This window comes from Dasypus novemcinctus, chromosome 12, assembly GCF_030445035.2.
Source record: "Dasypus novemcinctus isolate mDasNov1 chromosome 12, mDasNov1.1.hap2, whole genome shotgun sequence".
In the NCBI taxonomy this organism is placed as follows: Eukaryota; Metazoa; Chordata; class Mammalia; order Cingulata; family Dasypodidae; genus Dasypus; species Dasypus novemcinctus.
In genome coordinates, this window is record NC_080684.1 from 31,924,826 (window position 1) to 31,947,132 (window position 22,307).

At 57.0% G+C, this 22,307-nt stretch overlaps 1 protein-coding gene across 1 annotated transcript; it reads left to right on the forward strand.

The window, feature by feature from the left end:
- The first annotated feature begins 342 nt into the window (after positions 1-342).
- On the forward strand, positions 343-22,002 carry ITGA5 (integrin subunit alpha 5). The gene is made up of 30 exons (XM_058308071.1): positions 343-815; positions 6,832-6,962; positions 8,313-8,425; positions 8,558-8,678; positions 8,873-8,934; positions 9,030-9,075; positions 9,346-9,471; positions 9,684-9,728; positions 9,868-9,911; positions 11,576-11,632; positions 11,779-11,831; positions 12,081-12,289; positions 12,553-12,744; positions 12,885-12,930; positions 13,092-13,193; positions 13,389-13,444; positions 13,564-13,718; positions 13,999-14,136; positions 14,254-14,321; positions 14,656-14,806; positions 14,900-14,992; positions 15,137-15,216; positions 15,333-15,413; positions 15,500-15,605; positions 15,977-16,129; positions 17,365-17,451; positions 17,562-17,675; positions 19,093-19,194; positions 19,759-19,881; positions 20,469-22,002. The coding sequence occupies exons 1-30, from the start codon at positions 445-447 to the stop codon at positions 20,550-20,552; spliced, it is 3,309 nt and encodes a 1,102-aa protein (XP_058164054.1). The 5' UTR covers positions 343-444; the 3' UTR covers positions 20,553-22,002.
- Positions 22,003-22,307: the final 305 nt, after the last annotated feature.

The window sequence follows — 22,307 nt, forward strand, 5'->3', positions numbered from 1 at the left end:
CTGGGAGCGCTCTATGAGGCTCCCCGAGTCCCAAATCCAGATGGCTGGAATCCAGGCAGCCGGTGGCCCCGGAAGGCAAGGGGGAATCCCAGTTGGCCAAATGCCAGAGTAGTCTCTTGCCTCTTTAGACCCCAAAATCTCTTCTCCGAAGAAGTGAGGGAGACCCCCCACACATACACAGACTCCCTCCGCCCTCCAGAGGTGATTCCTTTCCTCATTAGGAAATTCTCCGCTCCCTTTTTCCGACTCCTTTTCCGAGCGTTTACGTTGTACATCTGGAAAGGAGGGGGAAGGGGGGAGGGGGAAGAGCCCCAACCCGCCCGGTCTGACCCAGTCCAGACGACCGGCCTCCAGCTGGGACTGTGGACCGGGGGGCGGAGAGGTGCGGCCCCCCACGCCCCTTCGGGGTGGGGGGCGCGGGCTCAGCGTTCCAAGGACCCAGGAATGCCCCCCCGCCAGCCCTCCCGGCCGGCGGGGGAAGGGCTCAGCCGGGAGTTTGGTAAACTCCTCCCCGCGTTGAGTCATTCGCCTCTGGGAGGTTTAGGAAGCGGCTCCGGGTCGGTGGCCCCAGGACAGGGAAGAGCGGGCGCTATGGGGAGCCTGACGCCAGGGTCCCCTCTCCACGCCGTGCAGCTGTGCTGGGGCCCGCGGCGCCGACCCCGGTTGCAGCCGCTGCTGCTGCTGCTGCTGCTGCTGCCGCCGCCGCTCGGGGTCGGGGGCTTCAACTTAGAGGCTGAGGCCCCAGCGGTGCTCTCCGGGCCCCCGGGCTCCTTCTTCGGCTTCTCGGTGGAGTTTTACCGGCCGGGGGCGGACGGGTGAGCACGGAGGGCTGGCGGCGGGTTGGGGGTGGGGGAGTGCTGGAGCCTGGGCGCGGCTGGGGTCTGCAGGGGCGAGGGCTGGAGTCTGCGAGGCGGAGTTGGAAGGGCTCGGGCTGGAGTTGGGGGCCCGCGCTGGAGGAGGGAGGTACAGTGACCAGCGTGGAGGGAGGCCTGGAGTTTGAGAGGGATTAGTGAGACATGTGTGGGGCAAGGACTCAAGCTGGAAGCTGGAGGAGGCTGGGCTGGGGTCCTGGGGCCGAGGGAGAGGAGAGCGCGTGCATGCGGAGAGCAGAGTCTCCGGCTGAGATCTGGGGGCTGCGGGGGACCTGGGGCGCGCGGGAGGGAGCGGGGGCGCGGAGGCCGGGAAGGGCTTTGGGGGCCACTGGGGGCCTTCAGGACCCGTGGGGGCCGTTGTGCGGGGAGAGAACGTGTCCAAGCAGAATGAACTGTGTGTAATAAGATGGGAGTCGAAGACTGAGGGGTCGGAACTTTATATGGGGGCCAGCTTCATCCTACCCTTCCCCCTCAAACTCAGACTGGGGAGAGACCCGGTAGGGGGGATGGCGCCTCCCTTCCTTCTCCTTGGTCTCCCACCCGCCCTCTACCCCCAATTTCTGTTCAGACGAGGGGATCCGGGAACTTGAGGGGCGCCCGGGACCCTGGTACTGGGGGAACCGGAGCTGGGGGCGGGTTTGGCCAAGGGCGGGTGCTCGGATGTGTGGGGAGGGGTGTGTGTGCGCGGGTGAAGGGGGGTGGGCGGTTTCCCTCTTGCTCCAACTCTTGGGAGGAAGAGAAAAGTTGATTTCCTGTAGCTTGTCGGCTGGAGCTGAACTGAGAACGGGACTTCTGGGGCTGGGGTCGGAAGTTGGGGAGACATCATCGGGTCGCTGGGCCCAAGAGTCCAGAGGAGGGGCTGCAAAGAACCGGACACCGGGGACGCCCAGAGCAGGAACCGCATTCTCAACTTAGCAGGGTGTCAGGCTGACTCGGCCCCTGGGCCCCTGGAAAATGGGGTGCCCAGGGGCTTGGGGAAACCAGAGATAGTGCAGAGGCAAGGTTAGATAAGAAGGGCGTTTGTTTAAATGAGGGGAGGAGACGTGGGTAGGGATGATAGGAAGTAAGAGAGGAAGGTGGCTTCTCCGGAGTTGGGCCAGGGACCCCCAGGGGCCAGATTTATAGTCTTCCAGAGGTTAAAGCAGTCCTCTTTCTGCCACAAAGATCTCTGCATTTTGAGCTTCCCACTGCTCCCCCACCGAGTGTCTCAGAGTTTGATAGGACCTGTCAGCTGTGAGCCGTTTTTCACACGTGGAATATGGTTTCCTGGTTTCTACTTACTTTTTCTTTAATTTTTGAAGAAGAGTTAATCTAGCTAATTCAATTGGGAGGCAATTCTCTCCTTTGTCTGGAGGACTTGGAAATGGGAAAAATGAAAGATGTTTAGGCCCCAACTGTCAGTTCTGGGCAATTCAAGGTCCCCACCCAGCCCCCATCCCACCCCCCTGGCCTCTTGCCCAAACCCCATTGCATCACCCTGGCCTGCAGCCTCTGCCAGGCCTGGCCTCCCCCAGGTCCCCTCATACTTCTGACCACAGCCCTGATGGGGAGAGATGAAGGAAGGAGAGGATGGGTTCCCCTCCCCCAAATCAGGGGTTCCAGGTATCTGGCTTTTAACCTTCCTTTTACCACCACCACCACCCCCCCAACAAGAGTGTCACCTCCCCTTTAAAACACTCCTCTAGAACATTTGGACTTCCCCATACACTCCTGGCTGTTAGGCCTCAGGCCTGCTCCTACAGTCCCTAAAGCCCTCTTCTCAAACAGGACCCAGCTTTCTCCTCCCTTCCCCCTCCCAAGAGAACCCAGGTGTCCAGCTTGCTCTCCTCCCCCTCTCCTTTTCTCTTTACAGTCCTCTTTCAGAACAGGACTCAGAACATTCTGCCTCCCCGAAAGCCTCCCTCCCACCACTGCTGGGCCTTCAACCCCCAACCCTCACCTGGGCCACATAGCCCTTCACCTGTGGCCATTGCCAGAGAGAGGGAGCCTGGTGCTCTCCGTCTGCATCGCCTCTCATGGCCGACACAGCGTCAAGGCACAGGGCTGAGCATCAGTGAGTTTCCCTGGCAGAGAAAGGTCAAGGCCTCAAGGGCAGGCAGAGGCGGGTGTGAATCCTGGCCCCACCACTTAATGCTTTCTTGTGTGACCTGGGGAGAGTTCCTTAAGCTCTTGGGGACCTGGTCTTCTCATCAAAAACAGACAGTGAACTAATGAAGTTCAAAGGAGTCCATGAGACAGTCTATATGAAACATACCTGGTGCGCACAGTACACGGAAGCGATTTTAAGGGGTAGCTCTCTTCTGTTTCTGGTTCTCTCCCTCACCACCTAATTCTTTGTCTAAGTTTTCCCCTATTTCTTCCTTGTATTTTAGTACTTGCCTATAATAGTGATAGTAATAACAGCTCCTCACATTCCTTTTGTACTTTTATAACATTTTTCCATTGGATTGTTACAAAAATTATTGTGTTAGGCGGATCAAGCATTATTGCCTCATTTTACATATATAAAAACTGAGGTTTTGAGGGGCATGTAAGTTTAGAACTAGAAATTCCTTTAGGGGCCACTCAAGGGCGACACATCATTTTATGGGTGGAGAATCCAAGGCTTGGAGAGGGAAAGTGACTTGGCCCGTGGACCAGGCTCAGCCCAGCTCCTTATTCCCTTCTGACATTGCCAAGTGGAGGCAACTCTTCCTCCCCAGCCAGCCAGACATACTCTTCTGGGGGTCCCAGAACCAGGCAGGTGTCCTCCTCTGGCCTGGCCAGGGCTGCTCTAGGACCTGCAAGATACAAGCCTTGGGGCTACTAGCTGCTCCCCACCCCTGACCTTGTCACCTTGCCAGGCCGAGGGAGTCAAACAGTAACCTCATATTGAACAGGGACTTGGTTAATGAGAAGCCTGACTGGGGAGATAGTGGAGAGGAGATGAGGGGATAAATTGGCAAAGGGGTGGACCAGAACGCTGGCCTAGGAGTCAGAATTCCTGGCTTCAGGTTATCATGCCAGCCAGGACTTTGAGTCAACTTGGGCATGTTACTTAACTTCTCTGAGACTTAGTTTCCCCATCTATAGAATGACCTGGAACTAGGTCAGCAGTTTTTCCATTTTTTCTTAAGCAACAGAATTTTTTACCAAAGTTTTATTTATTTTTTTTAATTCAAATTCTATCAGAGTATACAGTGAAACAAATCTTTTTTTCTTCTTTTTTTTTAGTGACCTCTTACAAGGGTATTCTATATATAAAAGAGGTTAAAACAGATTGCCCTAAAAGAAGATGGGGAGGGTGCAGCTTACTCCATGTGCAGCCCTAAGGCAGCTCTGAGAAAGTCTTAACACCCATGGATGCTCTCTGTGGTGCCTTCCAGCTGTGGTAGCCTGTGTCTGCAGGGACCAACTCTAGAATTTAAGAGTTCAAAATAAATTATGACAATTATTTCTCCCCTTGGACTTCTAATTTTGGAGTTTGCTTGCCAAACGGTAGTTACTAAGGAATAATTAATCCCTTTTCCCACCTTTTCCTAACCAAAAGCATCTATAGCTGCCAGTCAGAGCTTCTGACCAGCATGAGATAACCAGGTGCCTCACAAGTTGATCTAATTCCAGCCGAAAGCAAATGCGCTTGAGTTTTTGGTTAGCCTGGGCAGCCTTATCAGGTAAATGCATAATTTCTGTTAGGCTTTCTGAAATATTGAAAATAGCCCAAGAATTCTCTATTGTTTACTTTCTTAGACCCCCGTGAAGATCCAAAGCAGGACCTAGACGTGGGAGAATAAGAACAAGCGACCTTATCTGGCACACCTGGCATCCCTGGCACCAGGTGCCTTGCCAGCCTGTGTGGGGTGGAGCGACGCTGTGAATTGACTTGACTTGGGAAAGCTGGGGTGGAAGAGCCACTGAATTCAGAGGCAGGTCTGGGACTGCGCCTCCTACCTGCATGCCAGGTCTCCTAAATCTTCATAGAGCCTGGACGAATATGCCCCTGGGACCTGGGCTTGCGGGTCTTCTAAGCTTGGTGAGGCCTCTCACCTTCCAGTTCTGCCACACTCCGCTTCTTCCTCAGGCCCTCCCAGGAGTTCTCTGGCTCAGCCTTCCCCAAGAGCAGGGGATGTTGGAGAAATTGGGAGTGTGAGCAGAGTCCCTGGGCCCCAGCTCTATGCTTTTCCAGAAATAGAATGTCCGAGCCCCAGGAGACCTTGGGATACCCTGTCCAATCTCTTAGCCCAAGTCGCGGAGGACCCGCTGCCTGAAGCAGACCTCGTAACTCCTGGTGCCCTGCTCTTCTCACTGGCTGCCCTGGTCTGGTTCAGGTCAGGGGCCCTCTCTGCTTTCTGCAGCCTAAGAGCAGCAGCCAGTTTCTCGGGGCTGCCCGCCCCTATGGGAGGCAACACAACCTCTCCCCTAACACCAGGCTCACCTCCTGGGGCCTGGGAACTGGCCAGATCACGGTGCCTTTAGAGGGGCCCCGCTCCTACCCCCATCTGGATGTAATGCCTGCGTGAGAGGGGTGGGGCCCCGGCTGGTGGGCGGGTGGCAGACAAACGGAGAAGTGAGATGTTGGAAACAGACAGGAAGCCACAGGCAGTAAACATTTCCTGTCCCCAGGGTAACTGAGGCTGGTACCCCACCCCCATCCCTCCAGGAACTCTCTCCTGCCCCCCCTCCAGTCTTCCTGGACCCTGCCTCCTTCCTCATCCCTCCACATCCCCTGGTCCTCATAGACCCCTCCACATTCTCCACTTGGGTCCCCTTGGACCTACTCTCTCTGGTGTTCTCATCCCCTGTTCCTCTTGGGCCCCACCCCCTCTCACCCCTCCCCTACTCAGTGTGCCAGGTCCTCTTGGAACACACTCCCCACTTTTGTGACTTCTACCACAAGCCTGCCATTCAGGCCTCTTTCCTAGTGAATCCTAGGAAACATCAAGGAAAGGGTGGGTAGTGGGAGCGTTGAAAGCCGAAAGGGGACAAAAACCAATAGAGATGGAGAAACCCAAGATCTGATATCAAGAGAGAGAAGGAGGGTGGGGTGCTGAGCAGAGAGCAAAACCAAGAGAAAGAGAAGCCATAGAGGCAGATGTGGGAGGAGAGCTGGCGGGGAGCTGGCCCGGTGGCAGGGTTGAGTTGCCCAGGCTGCCAGCTGCAGTCCTCACAGGAGACTCGGAAGGAGAAAGCCAAGAGGGCTGAGAGCTGGGCCGACGACGCCTCAGAAGCGAGGCTCCCAGGGATGACAGCAGAGCGCAGGGCCGAAAGAGTGCCCAGGACCTTGGCTGCGACCAGCCTGAGGATCCCATCAGAGACGACCTTCTGTCATCTCTGAGGCACCATGTCCAGAACTAGGACTCCAAAGGAGGAGGATGGAGATTCAGACTCCTGGGGGTGCTGTGGGAGAGGGGCGGGGGGCTGAGGAGACCCGGCGGGGACGGCGAAACCCAAACCAGGGCCAAGGTGCGGCCAGGCCCAGGGGAAGGACCTTTTTTTCACCGCCCTCCGCTCCTCTCTCCACTTCTGCCTGACTTCCAAGACTCACATTTTCCTCCTGCACTCCCCAGGGCTGGGCAGCCAGGCGCCTAGGTCTTGGCCCCGGGAAGGGCTTTGGCTTGGGACGAGAGGTGCAGGTTAGGTGAGAGGGCTCTGGGATTCCAGGGACTGCGTGTCTAATCTCGGGAGGGACATTGGGGAGATGGGAAAGCTGGGGCCCAGGCTCGTTAATAACAGGAGAAGGCAGGAGAGCAGAGAGTGGCGGGAGGGGAGGGGGCGTGTTAGTGACAGCGGCACATGGGGACCGCCTGACTCCAGCTTGTGCCTCTGGCATCTGTGGCATCTTCTGAGATATAAATACAACGTAGGGGGCATTCACCCCACCCCCCAGCCAGCCCTGGCCCAGCGGTCTGGGTCCTTCCCGGCGCAGGAGGGAGCCGGGGGGAGCTAGGCGCGGCCCTGAGCTGCCCCTCTCTCCCCGCAGCGCCAGCGTGCTGGTGGGCGCGCCCAAGGCGAACACCAGCCAGCCCGGAGTGCTGCAGGGCGGGGCCGTCTACCTCTGCCCCTGGACTGCCAGCCCCTCGCTCTGCACCCCCATCGAATTTGACAGCAAAGGTAACCCTCTTGGTAGCCGAGGGAGGGCCTGGGAGAGACTGGGGGGACCGGCGGCAGCTCGGGGGCGGGGCCTGGGGCGAAGGGGCGGGGCCTGGAGCAAAGGGGCGGGGCTGCCGTTCCCGTGGCCACGCGCCCTCGCAGCCCCGCGGCCCTCCAGCTCCGCGCAGCGGCTCCCCTGGGTACTCGCACGGCGTTCCCAGTCCAGCCCAGCCCGAGGGGGGCGGGCATGATTCAGAAACATGTGGCTCTCATTTCCCCTGAATCACCCACAACTCAGCGAGGCCAGGGCAGTAACAGACAGGGAGGGTCACACAGACCATTGGATTCATTTAACTACGCACTGACTAAGTGATAGTACATGCCAGACACTGTGCTCGGAACTGCAGGGGATTTAGAGATGATTAAGCCCCCACCCTCAAGGAGCCCAAGGTAGAGGCAAAGCAGGATGGGAGTGAGACAGAGACTAGAGGTAAACAATAGGAACAGCTAACATTTCCGGGGCACTTCCAATAAACAATAGTAACAGCTAACATTTCCGGGGCTCTTGTGATAAACAGTAGTAACAGCTAACATTTCCGTGTGCCAGCACTTGCCATTTGTCAACTCCGTTTAATCCTTTCAGCCGCCTTGTGAGGTATATCCACTTTATAGGTGAGAAAACGGAGAAGTTAAGGAATTTGTCCAAGTTCACACAGCTAGTAAATAGTGGAGTCAAGATATGAAATCAGGCAGTCTGGTTTCAGAGAGAAAGAATGGGGTGAGGGGACACAAAGGGAAGAACATAAAGGATAGAGGCGGTGCAAGGAAAGGAATATTGAAACACTGGGGGAAAAAAAGCCTAAAAGACAGGTGGGAATCAGAAGAATAAGAAACACTGTCAAAAAAAAAAAAAAGAAACACTGTCGTATAGAGCTCCGAGTTAGGGCTTGGAAAGACACACACACATAAGCAAGGGTAGAGCTCCAGAGGTGTGAGAAAGGACAAGAAAGGAGATGGAGCCAGGTGCTGTCAGAGGCCCAGGAACAGAGAAGTGTGACCAGAGGGTTACGCTCTTGGGAAATAGCCATCCGTAGCCTCCAATGCCCCACTCCCACCCCCAGTCCAGGCACTCTTGTCCCAGCTGGGTGAGGAGATGGCGGTGAGGGTAATTCTAGAATTCCCAGGTTGTGTGTATGTGGCGGGGGCGTCAATCAGGCTGTGCAAAGCAGACTCTAAAGATCCTTCTTGCCCACTGCCCTCTCCCAGTGAGTCTTGGAAGGGTTGGGTCATCTCCAGGCTGAGGGCGGAGCTACCTTCTGAGGAAAGAGAGTGGGGTCATGCAGCCTGACTCCCCCTTCTCACTTCCCCAAGGCTCTCGGATCCTCGAATCCTCGCTGTCTAGCCTAGAGGAAGCAGAGCCCGTGGACTACAAGTCTTTGCAGTGGTTTGGGGCAACGGTTCGAGCCCATGGCTCCTCCATCTTGGTGAGAGGGCCAGCGGGCTCGGGGGTGAGGGGCCCAGGGCATGGGCAGTGGTTGTGGGGAACCAGGCCTGGAGGGAGGCAGGAGGTGCCCTGTTGGACTCAAGCTGAAGCACCGTCCCCTGGGCGCTCCCAGGCCTGTGCTCCCCTGTACAGCTGGCGCACCGAGAAGGAGCCAATGAGCGATCCCGTGGGCACCTGCTACCTCTCCACAGACAACTTCACCCGAATCCTGGAGTATGCACCGTGTCGCTCAGGTAGGGTGAGCTCCTTCATGTGCTCAGCACCAACTGCCACAGCTACCACCCCCGTTAGCCTTCATGCTGCTCGCCTGGTCTGGCTGGGGAGGTCTGCCTCTGGTTCCCTCTCCCACCTCTTCCCCAGGCGCTCTCCTCTTTCCTGCCTAACTCATTTGTGCAGGACCCGTCTTCACTGCCTTCTCCCCTCACAGATTTCAGCTGGGCAGCAGGACAGGGTTACTGCCAAGGGGGCTTCAGTGCCGAGTTCACCAAGGTAAGAGGGTGAGCCGGGAGGGAGGTGGCTGGCGGTAGTGGGTACAGGGAGATCGGGACCTGATGATGGGCTCACCTCCTTCCTTCCCCCCGCAGACCGGGCGTGTGGTCCTGGGTGGACCAGGGAGTTATTTCTGGCAAGGCAAGTCCTACCTGTGCCACCCTTTAGTCCCCTGGCCCAGAGCTTCCCATTCCTGCTCCCAGCCTGAATTCATTGGTCCTTCCCCGTTCTGTCTCCTCAGCCCCCATCCCTGCTCTCCTCTTCTTTTCTCAAGACTTGCATGTTCTATTCCACCAATGTCCACACACTTCCCTTCCTGGAATGAGACTTCCGGAAGCCCAACCAGTCAGCCCCCAGCACCCCCTCTGCCACCACGACCTTCATCCAGCCGGTGTTCACCCCCCTTCCTAGGCCAGATCTTGTCTGCCACTCAGGAGCAGATTGCAGAATCCTATTACCCCGACTACCTGATCAACCTGGTGCAGGGGCAGCTGCAGACTAGCCAGGCCAATACCATCTATGACGACAGCTACCTGGGTGAGCCAGCAAGTGGGCAGGGGCCGGGAGGGGGTGAGTCTCGAGTGCTTCTGCCCCCACTTGCCACCCTCTAACTTGGGCGTCCTGCCATGCTTGACGTGTGCAGGCTGCCCGGGAAGCCCAGGGAGGGGTGGGGAGGGGCTGGGGGATTGGACCAGGGCAGAGGGGTCCCCGAAGCAGGAGTCCTAACATCAGCCCGCCCTGTCCCCCAGGATACTCTGTGTCTGTGGGTGAATTCAGCGGCGATAACACAGAAGGTGAGTGTGTCTGCAGGCTGGGGGCCAGGGAGGGGGAGGGCGGAGACCCAGAGCCTGAGCCCGGGGCCTAGACGCCCACCACAGCTGCCTGACTCCTCCTCCCCCAGCCTCAGCCCTCAACTTTCTCCTCTTCTTGCAGACTTTGTTGCTGGCGTGCCCAAAGGGAACCTGACCTACGGCTACGTAAGACCCAGCCTGACACGCCCTCTCTCTGCATGCCGCCTCCCAACCTCCCCCCACCAGCTAATCACAGAGAACCTTGCATGGCAGTTTGTAAGGGTTCAGAAATGGATTTCAACACAGGCTCTCTAGTAAGACCTGGATTCAAATTCTAGCACTTACTCTGGGTGAGTCATTCTGTAACTTATTCCTGCCCTGCTTCATTCCATAAAAACCTCGAGCCTGCTTCACCTCTCTGAGCCTCATTCCTCTCTGCATAATGGGATAATAATAGTTCCAGCATCACAAGGTTCTTGTAAGGATGAAATGAGAGAATGCACGTGAAAGTACTCAGTGAATTGGTAGGCAATCTGCAACTGGTGTAACTGGTAGCTGTTATTATTAGAACATGACTAGTGCTTTAAAAAGAATACAGATAAGCATGCCATAGAAGTTCATTCAATTAATATTTATTAAGACAAGGTAAGAGATAGGAAGATGAGTAAGACATACTCCATCTCCTGAGTTGCTTCTAATAAAGTACATAGGATAGGACACACGTACACAATTCTAATGTAAGGCAGAACTACTATTTATGAGCCCTTCCCAGTGTCAGGCCCTGTCCATTCATGATTTCTGTTCTTTACAACGAGCCCATGGGGTAGGTGTTACCATGTGCATTTTATGCAGGAGAAAATGGAGACTCTAAGATACCAAGTAAATTGCTTAAACTCACCCAGTTAGTAGGTGGCTGGATAGAGATTTAAAAGCAGGTCTGTTGTATTCCAAAATCAGCATTCTTTCTTCACTCAGGCAAATTTCAGGATGGTTAAGGTGATATAGCAGTTTAGGGAAGAAATATCCTCCTTTCTAGGGAGGGGATGAGTCAGAGAAGGTTCTGTGAAGGCTCAGCAGAGCTGAGGTGAGAGGGTATTCCAGGCAGGAGTAGGAAAAGAGGCATGGAAGAAAAGAAAAATTAGAGGCGAGTTTTGCAGACTTGTGTGCTGAGGATGAGGGGAATAAGGGAAGGGTAAGGAAAAGGAGAGGGTCCTTGGAGGACCAGCCAAGAAGCTGACACGGCGGGCAGCGGGCAGCAAAGAAGGGCCATGAATTTCCAGGCTGGAGGGAACCATCCCAGCTCCGCCGGAGGAACAGAAGTGAGAGCGGGGAGGAGAGCAGGGAGCCAGGACACATGGGGTGTGGAGGGACCAGTCGCTGGGAGGGAACCCAGGGGAGAAAGGAGAGTTGGTGGTTGGGGAGGATGGGGGATTACGTAAGTTTTGAGTGCTTTGGGTTAAAGGCCCCAGCATGCCTTCAATCATTCAGCTGATTACTGAGTGTGACTTGTTTGTCAAGCGCCACTTTAGGGTCTGGGGATAAAGAAAAAGACAAACCAGGTTCCTGTTCTCATTGCGCTTACTTTCTAGTGGGTAGAGACGGACAACAGACAAATATGAAATCTGTCAGTAGTTGGTAAGTGATAAGGAGGAAAACAGTGAAGCAGACATGGGGTGGAGCCCCTGAGCACTGAGACAGGAATGTGACAGCAAAGCTCAGGAGGACGCAGGGACAAGTAGGCTGTGTCTCCAAGGAATGCATGCCCCTGGGTGTCCTGTACCCACGTGTCCTTCACCCACGGGATGGCCTGAGCGTCCAAGGCCAACAGGTCTGTTTCTTCTTCCCTCCAGGTCACTATCCTTAATGGCTCAGATATCCAGTCCCTCTACAACTTCTCAGGAGAACAGGTGAGGACACCCACCCACTTGGCCCCCCGCCAGCCAAGCCCCAGTGACCCAGCCTCCCAGGAGTCCCTGAATGGCGTTCGTGGACCCTGCTGCTCCTGTTCGTTGCCTCAAGTTCTGACCCAGTGCCGCTCCTTTGTCTTCTCCAGATGGCCTCCTACTTTGGCTATGCAGTGGCTGCCACGGACATCAACGGGGACGGGTGAGGCATGGAAAAGGGGTGGCCACCCTTCCCAGGCCCAAGAGGGAAGGCCAGCAGTGCGGATAGGGACAGAAGAGGCAAAGCAGGTTTTTCTGCAGGCTTTTTCTCTGGGTCCCCCTTGCCCGTGCCCAGCTTCTCCATGCTCAGGGACAGCGACGGGGCTGAGTGCAGTGTGGGGCCCAGGATGCCTGGCAGGATGGGGGCTGGCAAGGCAGGGTATCAGGGCGCCTGGCCTGTGCCGTCCCCCAGGCTCGATGACTTGCTCGTGGGGGCACCGCTGCTCATGGAACGGACCGCCGACGGGCGGGCTCAGGAGGTGGGCAGGGTCTACGTCTACCTGCAGCACCCGGCCGGCTTGGAGCCCACACCCACCCTCACCCTCACCGGCCACGATGAATTTGGCCGATTTGGCAGCTCCCTGACCCCCCTGGGAGACCTGGACCAGGATGGCTACAATGGTAAGCACCAGGGGCCCAGGGAGCGGGGGGGCAGGCAGGAGCCTGAGTCAGGAGGGATCTTGTGGGGGGGGCTGTCTGCTGAGGTCCCCAGCCCCCCCCAGTGACTTCCCAAGGGCTTTAGTCACAATGTCTGGGTCTGGGGGCCTGAAGAGATTAAAATACAGGGATGGACAGATGGGGGAAGGGTGGGGGGATAGACTCTTGGGTCCTTGGGTGCCCCTGGGTTCCTGGCCTGCTCACTGTTGTGTGGATATGTCTTGCAGATGTGGCCGTCGGGGCCCCCTTTGGTGGGGAGACCCAGCAGGGAGTGGTGTTTGTGTTCCCTGGGAGCTCAGAGGGCCTGGGCGCTCAGCCCTCCCAGGTTCTGCTGCCCCTGTGGGCAGCCGGCCATGCCCCAGACTTTTTTGGCTTCGCCCTGCGAGGAGGCCGAGACCTGGATGGCAACGGATACCCCGGTGAGTTGTGATGACCACTGGGTGGCGCTGTCCCTCCACTCGGGCCTCCCTACGCCAGGCAGCTGGAGGGCCCTGGAGAGCAGGGAGGGAGGCTCCTGGCTTGGGGCTTGTTGAAAGGGGGGTCTCTTGACTTCTTGCAGATCTGATTGCGGGGGCCTTTGGCGTGGACAAGGCTGTGGTGTACAGGTATGGACTGGAGGGACGCGGGAACTGGGGAGCTTCTCAACAGGGCTGAGGCCGGGCAAGCCCGGGCAGAGGACGCTGGGGTGCTGGAGCCTGGGCATCAGGGTTTCACGGCCAGGGTACAGGAGTCCTGGTCCCAGTCACCCCCCATCCACTCTTGGCAGGGGCCGCCCCATCGTGTCCGCCAGTGCCTCCCTCACCATCTTCCCTGCCATGTTCAACCCAGAGGAGCGCAGCTGCAGCTTGGAGGGGAGCCCCGTGGCCTGGTGAGCCGGAGCCCAGACACGGCAGAGACTGCGTCTGGGATACTTCAGTCTGTGCCTGAGAGTGGGTGGGGGGCCTGGTCTGTCTTAGGAAGGGGACAAAGAGGGGGTGTCCTAGCCTGGGGCTGTCTGGGAGGTGGGTGGAGGATGGGGTGCCTGTTCCAGTTGGGTTCACCAGCTTTCTTGGTCTCTTTCCAGCATCAACCTTAGTTTCTGCCTCAATGCTTCTGGAAAACACGTCCCCGACGCCATCGGTGAGGGGGGCTGCCTGCATAGACTAGGGGGCGGGGGTGCTGGGGGCCTGGGCACCTCCCTTCCCTGGGTGGGTTAGGAGGGAGAGGCAGGTGCCCCTGACCTGCCTCCCCGGCTGCAGGCTTCACGGTGGAGCTCCAGTTGGACTGGCAGAAGCAGAAGGAGGGGATGCGCCGGGCGCTGTTCCTGTCCTCCCGGCAGGCGACCCTCACCCAGACTCTGCTCGTCCAGAACGGGGCTCGGAAGGACTGCAGGGAGATGAAGATCTACCTCCGGGTATGGCCCTGGCCGCGGCGGGTGGGAGCGGGCCTGGGGAAGGCGGCTACCTAGAGCTGGAGGCCCTCGAAGGGAAGGAGAGCGGGAGAGTCACAAGGGCCCTTCTGTCCCAGGAGCTGGGGCCAGGCTCGGGCCTCTGGAGCCACGAGGATAGCTGGGCTGGGTGCACACCTGGGTTCTTTGGGGCCCTGAGTGGACAGAGGGCGATGTCAGAGGCTGAGAAGCCGGGCCACCAAGTCCCCAGAGTCCACTGACTGTGAACCCTCTCCCCTGGCCACAGAATGAGTCAGAGTTCCGAGACAAACTCTCCCCGATCCACGTCGCCCTCAACTTCTCCCTGGACCACCAAGCCCCCATGGACAGCCACGGCCTCTGGCCAGTACTCCATTACCAGACCAAGAACCGCATAGAGGACAAGGTGAGGGCCAGGTCGGGAGGAGGGGCCCGGGAGGAAAGAGGCCTGGGCTCTTGGGGAGGGGGGCCTGTAGCTCCGATAGGGGTCCAAACTGCCCCCTCAAGGCTGCCTGTTCCCCAGGCTCAAATCTTGCTGGACTGCGGAGAGGACAACATCTGTGTCCCCGACTTGCAGCTGAAAGTGTTTGGGTAAGTGGAGCGGACAGGGAGCCCGGGTGCCAGAGCACCTGAGTCCTGGCCCCGCATAAGCAGAGACAGGCTGGCTGGCAGCGCGATCCCGAGCAGTTTTACGTTACGTTGCCCAGAGAGTTAGAATAGTATCATCTACGTCTCTGGCTTTTTGGAAGGATTACACAGAATCATCTGCATCAAGCCTTGCGCCTAGTGCCTGCCACTGGGTCAGAACTCCGGAAACGGGGTCCGCTCTTGCTGTGCGATCACCGTCTTGTGGCACGGCCGTGGCTTGGGGACCCGTGCTCCAGCGTCCCTCGCCCTGTGTGACCTCTGCACAACCCCCCTCCAGGGAGCAGACCCACGTGTACCTGGGCGACAAGAACGCCCTGAACCTGACCTTCCACGCGCAGAACGTGGGCGAGGGCGGCGCCTACGAGGCTGAGCTGCGGGTCACGGCCCCCCCAGAGGCCGAGTACTCAGGACTCGTCAGACACCCAGGGGTGAGAGGGGACGCTCGGGCGGGGCTCGGGAGAGCCGAGGGAGACCCCGCCACAGGGGGCATCCCAGTTTACCCGCACCCGCCCCGCCTCCAGAACTTCTCCAGCCTGAGCTGCGACTACTTTGCCGTGAACCAGAGCCGCCTCCTGGTGTGCGACCTGGGCAACCCCATGAAGGCAGGAGCCAGTGTAAGCTGAGGAGGGAAGAGCGGGGGGCCGGGGGGAGAGAACACCTCGGCTGACGGGTCACGCTGGCCAGAGCCTGGCGGTGGGATAGGGAGGGGGGCAGGCGCCCGGCCTGACGGCGCCCTCCCCGTCCTGCCCGCCCCGCAGCTCTGGGGCGGCCTTCGATTCACAGTCCCTCATCTCCGGGACACGAAGAAGACCATCCAGTTTGACTTCCAGATCCTCAGGTAGGGAAGTGAGTGGGACCCGACTAGAGCTGAGCTGGTGGGGGGCGAGGGGGGACCAGGCGGGGGAGGGAGCCCAGGGCTGGCTGCCACCACCTCAGTCTCCCTCCATCCCACAGTAAGAATCTCAACAACTCACAGAGTGACGTGGTCTCCTTCCAGCTCTCCGTGGAAGCTCAGGCCCAGGTGTCCCTCAATGGGTCAGTACCAGGGTGAAACGGGGTCTGTCTGGGAAAGGAAGCTACGGGGCCCTTTCCGCCTTCCTCTGAACCGCCCTCCTCCGCAGTGTCTCCAAGCCCGAGGCGGTGCTCTTCCCATTGAGCGACTGGCATCCCCGAGACCGGCCTCAGAAGGAAAAGGAACTGGGACCTGATGTCCACCACGTGTACGAGGTGAGCAGGGAGCATGGGTCCCAGGTAGCAAGAGGGGGTAGAGAAGGGGGGCGAGAATGAGCGACAGGTGGCGGGGATCAGAATGAGGGACAGAGAGGCAAAGCGGGGAGGGGCCAGGTATAGGCCAGAGATGTGGCAGGGTCGGCGTGGGAAGCAGCCAGGGGAGAGACAGGCCGGTGGAGCGATTTGGAAAGGATGGAGCCACTGCCGGGATGTCGGCTGGCGAGGATCGGCCCCTGCCCCTTGCTGCCCTCCTTCACGCCTGAGAGCGGAGCCTCACAGCAGGGTGCAGGGGAGCCGGGGGGGGCCCAGCGCCCAGCAGGGCAGTGCCGTTCTCTTCCTCCGTCTAATGGTTGCCTGCCCTCCCCCAGCTCATCAACCAGGGTCCCAGCTCCATCAGCCGCGGCGTGCTGGAGCTCAGCTGCCCCCAGGCTCTGGAAGACCAGCGGCTCCTCTACGTCACCAGGGTCACAGGACTCAGCAACTGTACCACCAGTCACCCCCTCAACCCAGAGGGCGTGGAGGTAGGGGACCTGGAGACTGGCATGGGGTGGGAGGTCCAGAGGACCAAGGCTGAGGGGGGTGGGAGGTCCCTGGGAGCCTGGCAGAGCCCATTAGGGTGAGCCTGGCGTTAGACCGAGGCCCCTGGGAGGCGACCCGCGGGCTCACGCGCACTGCGAGTTCCTGGAAGGGAAGATGCCTCTTTCAGCCACTGCATTTTCTGTCTTGCTGTTTGAAATAGGCTTCCCTTATTTTTTGCCCCCAGCAGCCTCCTTCGGACCCTGTTCTCCTGGGCCCAAATGCCCGTCTTAAGTTGGTTCGCTTCTAACATTGAATTAAATGAGTGCCTGCGCTGAGCACTGGAACGGGTTCAGGAGCACTGAAACGGGTTCAGAACAAAGCTGGCAAGGTTGCCACTTGCATGGAGCTTACGTTCTAGGGGAGAGAGACGAGAAAAAGAGAGAGAAAAATTACCAGTGAAAAGTGATGAGAGTACAGTGCTGATGTGCTTTGGCGGGGCTGAGGGCTGTTGAGGCTGAGCCATCAGGAAAATGTAAGAGGCCTGAACGACAAGAATGAGCCTACCTGTGAAGACTCAGGGAAGAGCATTTCAGGCAAGAGGGAATGACTGGCACGGAGGCCCTGAGGCAAGGAAAAGGGCCCAATTATTTATTTACACAGTTCCTCTATGCTCTCCCTTAAGGTTTTTTATTAATTTTTTTTTGGTAGAGAAGTGGTAGGGTTACAGAAATATCATGGGTGAAATATATAACAGAGTTTCCATATACCACCCTATCATTAATACTTTGTACTAATGCGGTACATTTTTTATGGTTTGTGAAAGAACATTTTTATAATTGTACTGTTAACTATGCCCCATCATTTACAGCAGGGTTCACTGTGTTCTTCGCTCCTAATACCTTTTCCTTAAAGTTTTATTAACCTTTTTAGGGGAGTGGATGAAGCTCAGTGGCTGAGTGCCTGGTTCCCATGTATGAGGTCCTGAGTTCAATCCCTGGTACTTCCTGAAAAAAGAAAAAGGAAAAAAAAAACACCACAACTTTTTTATTAGAGAAGTTGTAGGTTTGCAGAAATACCACGGGTAAAATATATAGTACACAGAGTCCTCCATGCTCTCCCTCCAAGTTGTATTCGTTTCCACATTTCAATGCTGAGCTCAGTGCCTTGCGCGTAGAAGGTGCTCGTTGGATGGCTTGATGGAGAGTTGGAGGCCCTAATGGTCTCTCTCCTGCTCCAGTTGGCTACTGAAGGTCCCCAACCCCACCGGCTACAGAGACGGGATGCTCCGAGCCAGAGCCCTGCCTCCGCGGGGCCTCAGGTCCTGGTAAGTCCTCCGGGGAGTTAGGTCCGTGCCCAGGCACTGCAGTCATGGGTGGGTCCTCAGGGCCATCAGAAGGGCAGACCCGCGGCTTCCAGCGTCCCCTTTCTTCCCAGAAATGCCCAGAGGCTGAGTGTTTCAGGCTGCGCTGTGAATTTGGCCCATTGCACCGGCAAGAGAGCCAGAGTCTGCAACTGCACTTCCGAGTCTGGGCTAAGACCTTCCTGCAGGTGAGGGAGCCTTACCTCAGTCCTGCCTCATGGACTTCAGTCCCTTGTCCCTGCTGCCTCGGCTAGCTCTCCTCTGGCCGCGTGGGACCCACCAGGCACTCCAGCCTCTCACCCTTGACTAGACTGGACAGTGTGTCCTTGGCGCCACCTGGTGGTCCGACTGGGAGTGACAATGTCTTTCCCGGCCCCATTCAGAGGAGGGAGGGCTGGAGGGACCAGCATGCAGTGGGTGATGGAAAAACAGAGATGGACGGTGAGTCCGTAGTATAGAGACCAGCAGCTGTAGGAATAGTAAAAGCAACTATTTCTTTTTCTTTCATTCTTTCTTTTTTTTTTTTTTGAGGTACCAGGTCTGGGGATTTCATCCAGAACTTTATATGTGGGAAGCCGGTGCTCAACCACTGAGCCATACCAGCTCCCTTGAGTTGTTTTTTTTTTTCATTTGTTTGCTTGTTGCTTTTTTGTTGTTGCTGTTTTTAAGAGGCACTGGGAGCTGAACCTGGGGCCTTCCATTTGGGAAGCAGGCGCTCAATGGCTTGAGCCACATCTGCTCTCCAAAAGCAACCGTTTCGTTTCTTTTTTTTCTTAAGATTTATTTAATTTTATTTCTCTCCCCTTCCCCACCCCCATCCCAGTTGTCTGTCTTCAGTGTCTGTTTGCTGCATGTTTTTCTTTGTCTACTTCTGTTGTTGTCAGTGGCACGGGAATCTGTGTTTCTTTTTGTTGCATTATCTTGTTGTATCAGTTCTCCATGTGTGCGGCGCCATTCCTTGGCAGGCTGCACTTTCTTTTGCGCTGGGCGACTCTCCTTACAGGGCGCAATCCTTGCGCGTGGGGCTCCCCTACATAGGGGACACCCCTGCGTGGGACGGCACTCCTTGCACGCATCAGCACTGCGCATGGGCCAGCTCCACACGGGTCAAGGAGGCCCGGGGTTTGAACCGCCAACCTTCCGTGTGGTAGGCGGACGCCCTAACCACTGGGCCACATCCACTTCCCGCAACCGTTTCTTGAGTGCACACTGTGGGGCAATCATTGTTCTGGGTGCTTAACCCACATTAATGATTTTTTAAAACTTTGTATTGAACATTCATTCATCTCATTATATATTATTTCAGTTATAATTATTCAATTACATATTTATTATCTCATATAAGGAACATAGAGATCCCATTGTGCTGTTCCTAGTTTTCCCACCTGCCTCTGTTGCCAGCGTTGCTGCCCCAGCTATCAGTACCTGCTTCTTCCAGAAAAATAGTTTAGTTTCGATTTTATGTTGGAAAAAAAAAAGAACATAGAGAGAGCCTCTGGAGTGAAGGAGTCAAATAGGGAAAGCCCGCAACCCGAGCCAGGCCATGGGGGTCCCGTGTCCTCTAGACTGTGCGAGGGGCTGCCCTGACCTCCTCCCCACCCACAGCGGGAGCACCAGCCATTTAGCCTGCAGTGCAAAGCTGTGTATGAAGCTTCGAAGATGCCCTACCGGATCCTGCCTCGGCAGCTGCCCCGAAAGGAACTTGAGGTGAGTCCGGGGCCCGAGGTCTGGGCCTAGGAGGACAGTGCACAGAGTGCTGGGACATCAGGACAGGGACACGGGTGGCCTTGATAACGTAACGTGTTTATTGAGCATCTAATATGTGCCAGGTACTTTGCTAGGTGCCAGACATGCAGCAGTAAGCAGGAACAAGGCATCTTCCTTCCTAGATTTCAATCTAGGGGCAATGACCATACAGTGTGGCAGATACCAGGGTGTTTATGGGAGCACATCAGAGGGGCACCTGAACCTGGTCCTGCAGGGACTAGGAAGGCTTCCTGGAAGAAGGGACGCTTAAGCTGAGACTGGAAGAATAAATAGGAACTAACCAAGCTAACCAGTCTGGAAAGAAATATTCTGAGGAGAGGGAGCAGCAGGTGCTAAGGTCCAAAATATTGCACATTTTAGGAAGTGAAATTTTGAGTTCAGAATGCTGTTAACCCAGAATGAGAGCTGGGAGGTGAGTCTTGGTCCAGGTGCAAGTAGGGGCCAAGCGTAGGATGGGAAGAACTAACTCGGGGTTTTCAGCGATCTCCCCGACTTGCTCCCCAGGTGGCCACAGCCGTGCAGTGGACCAAGGCAGATGGCAGCCAAGGCGTCCCGCTGTGGATCATTATCCTGGCCATCCTCCTTGGCCTCCTGCTCCTCGGTCTGCTCATCTACGTCCTCTACAAGGTCAGCCACGCCCCACCCAGGACCTGGCCCCCCTCTCCTCGGGTTCTGCCCTGGACCCAGCACAGCTGCACGGATCCATCTCCAGGCCAGCTCTTGAGCTGCACACACCCCCCCCCCCCCCGCCCACCTCTGGCCTGGCCCTAGGCACCCGGCTCTGACACCGCCTAGAGGAGCCACCCCACCCGCTGCACTCTCCAGCCCTAGCTTAGAACAAATCTCTCGCCTCAAATGGGTGAGTTTGCCTATGCTTACAAAATCGGCGTAGCTCACAGGTGGCAACAATGTGTCATTCATGCTGTCACTTCTCTCCCAAACCCATGGCAGCCACCGCTCTAACTGATAACACCCCAGAAGTGGCCTCGGAAACCTCAAGAGGCAGCCACTATGAAGCAGTCAGAATTGATGCTCAAGTTCAAACCCATTTGCCCTTCTGTGCCCATTGGGCCTGTCGGGGGAGTCTCAGTGGCCCTACTTTTGTAGGGTGGGGAGGCTGGGGGCATGAGGGTGCTCCTCATTCCTCTTGGAATAAATGCTGGAGAGAAGTGGGAGCCAGATTATCTCAACTCTCCCTCCTCTCCCCTCCTTAGCTCGGATTCTTCAAACGCTCCCTCCCGTACGGCACCGCCATGGAGAAAGCTCAGCTCAAGCCTCCAGCCACGTCCGATGCCTGAGTCTACCCAATCCCAGACTCCCAATTCCGGAGGCCCAGTCTCCCCCTTCCCCCATGTCTGCTGACAAGGAGGGGGTTGGGTGCTTCCTGAAGGTGCTGAGGGCCAGGGGGATCTCTTCTCCCCAGCCCAGAGACATACTTGAAGGGCCGGAGCCAGGGGCAAGGAGCTGGGGGTCCAGCCCGTGCACTGTGAAGGACCCTCGTTTACACTCGCCTTCCTCAGAGATGGGGGACCTCAGATCCAGGGACAGAGGCCCCAGCCTCCCTGGAGCCTCTGCATTTTGGAGAAAGAGTCAACTGAAAACAATGTGGAACCATGACTGGGGAATCCAGTCCCAGTTCTCTGGGCTAGACATGCCACCAGGACTTCCTGTCCAGCCCCGGCCTGCGGAGATCTGTCCTCAGCCTTGCCGGAGACCCAGAGGAAGGCCCTGCTGAGAACGCGGGGCCTGGCGGGGGAGACCCGGCAGCTGCGGACAACCCTCACGGCAGTGGGCTACCTCGGAACACTAACCACGGGTGGTGCCCAGGACAGCTCAGGGCAGATCCCAAACAAGGACCGAGGCTGGCCCGGAACCCACAGGGAACCGGAACCCGGCAGGGCCACATCCGCGGGGCCTGGGGCTGATCCGGGACCCAGGCTCGGACCATTAGTAACCCAGCCAGGGAGAGCCACGTCCACACTTGGGCCCGCTCCAGACCTGGGCCTGGAGGCCCAGCCCACGCCTGACTCGGGAGCAGTCAGGAATTGCCCAGAACCTTGAAGGAGCCGTGATGGCAACAGACGTGGAACCGCAGCCTGACCAGACACGGGCCTTCGCCATCCCCTGGAGAAAGGGGACCCGCGGGCCTGGGCCTGCAGGATTGGGGTTCCACCCACCAGCTGCACTGACGCTGACCTCCCTTCCCGATCCTCCCCTCACCTCAGCTCTGGGACTTATTTAAACTCTGTTGCAAGTGCAATAAACCCATCCCAGGGCCCCCACTGACCAGAGCTGGAATCTGTGTCCTCCTGCCCCCTTCTTTCCAAATCCATCCTGGAAGCAGATGGCTTAGTGGGAAGGAAACATTTCTCACCCTCCTTTCTGCTGGGAGCCAGGAGCGTGAGCCTCAGGAGCTGTGGAGCCAGTCTCTGGGTTTCCCTTCTCCGAGAGAAAGAGGTGATGGAAGAGAAAGGAGGGCCGGCCTCCTCGGCCCCTCACCCGGCCCTGCCAGATCCCCACACCCTCCGGGGAGCCTGAGAAGGAATCCCTCCTCTCTGGTGGGGGATGAGAGATGCACGTGAAGGGGGAGGCCCAGATTGACAGCAGGGAAGATGGTCTAGAGAACTTATCTGGGCTTCCCTAAATCGGAAAAATTTAGGCGGAGGCTGGTCATGATTCATGAAATGAGTTGAGAGCAAAAGCCATGGAACTAAATCAGAGAGAAGAAAGCCAGTTGAGTTTTTGTTTTGTGCTGTGTTCTTTTGTTTTGCTTCTGTGTGCTATTGGGGAGGCTTTGAAATACCTTACCTACATTATCTCATTTAATTTACATCAATGAGCCTGTGAAGTAGGTACCATTAGCCCCATTTACCAAAGTGGAAAGTGAGGCCCAGAGAGACTGTGTAACTTGCCCAAGGTCACACAGCACAGCAGAGTCAAACCCAGACTTGTCTGACTGCTAAAGTCCTCATACTTAATCAACATGCCATAGGATTCTGACCTTTGAAGAGAAATCATGCAAGTAAGGAAGTCTCTTGGGTCCTCTGTCTCCT

Excerpts from the sequence above, each read along its gene's own strand:
- ITGA5 (XM_058308071.1), top strand. The coding sequence starts at position 445 with ATGCCCCCCCGCCAGCCCTCCCGGCCGGCGGGGGAAGGGCTCAGCCGG. Across the intron at positions 9,076-9,345 it reads AGGGAGTTATTTCTGGCAAG|GCCAGATCTTGTCTGCCACT; the intron begins GCAAGTCCTACC and ends CCCCCTTCCTAG. Across the intron at positions 12,931-13,091 it reads GACAAGGCTGTGGTGTACAG|GGGCCGCCCCATCGTGTCCG; the intron begins GTATGGACTGGA and ends CACTCTTGGCAG.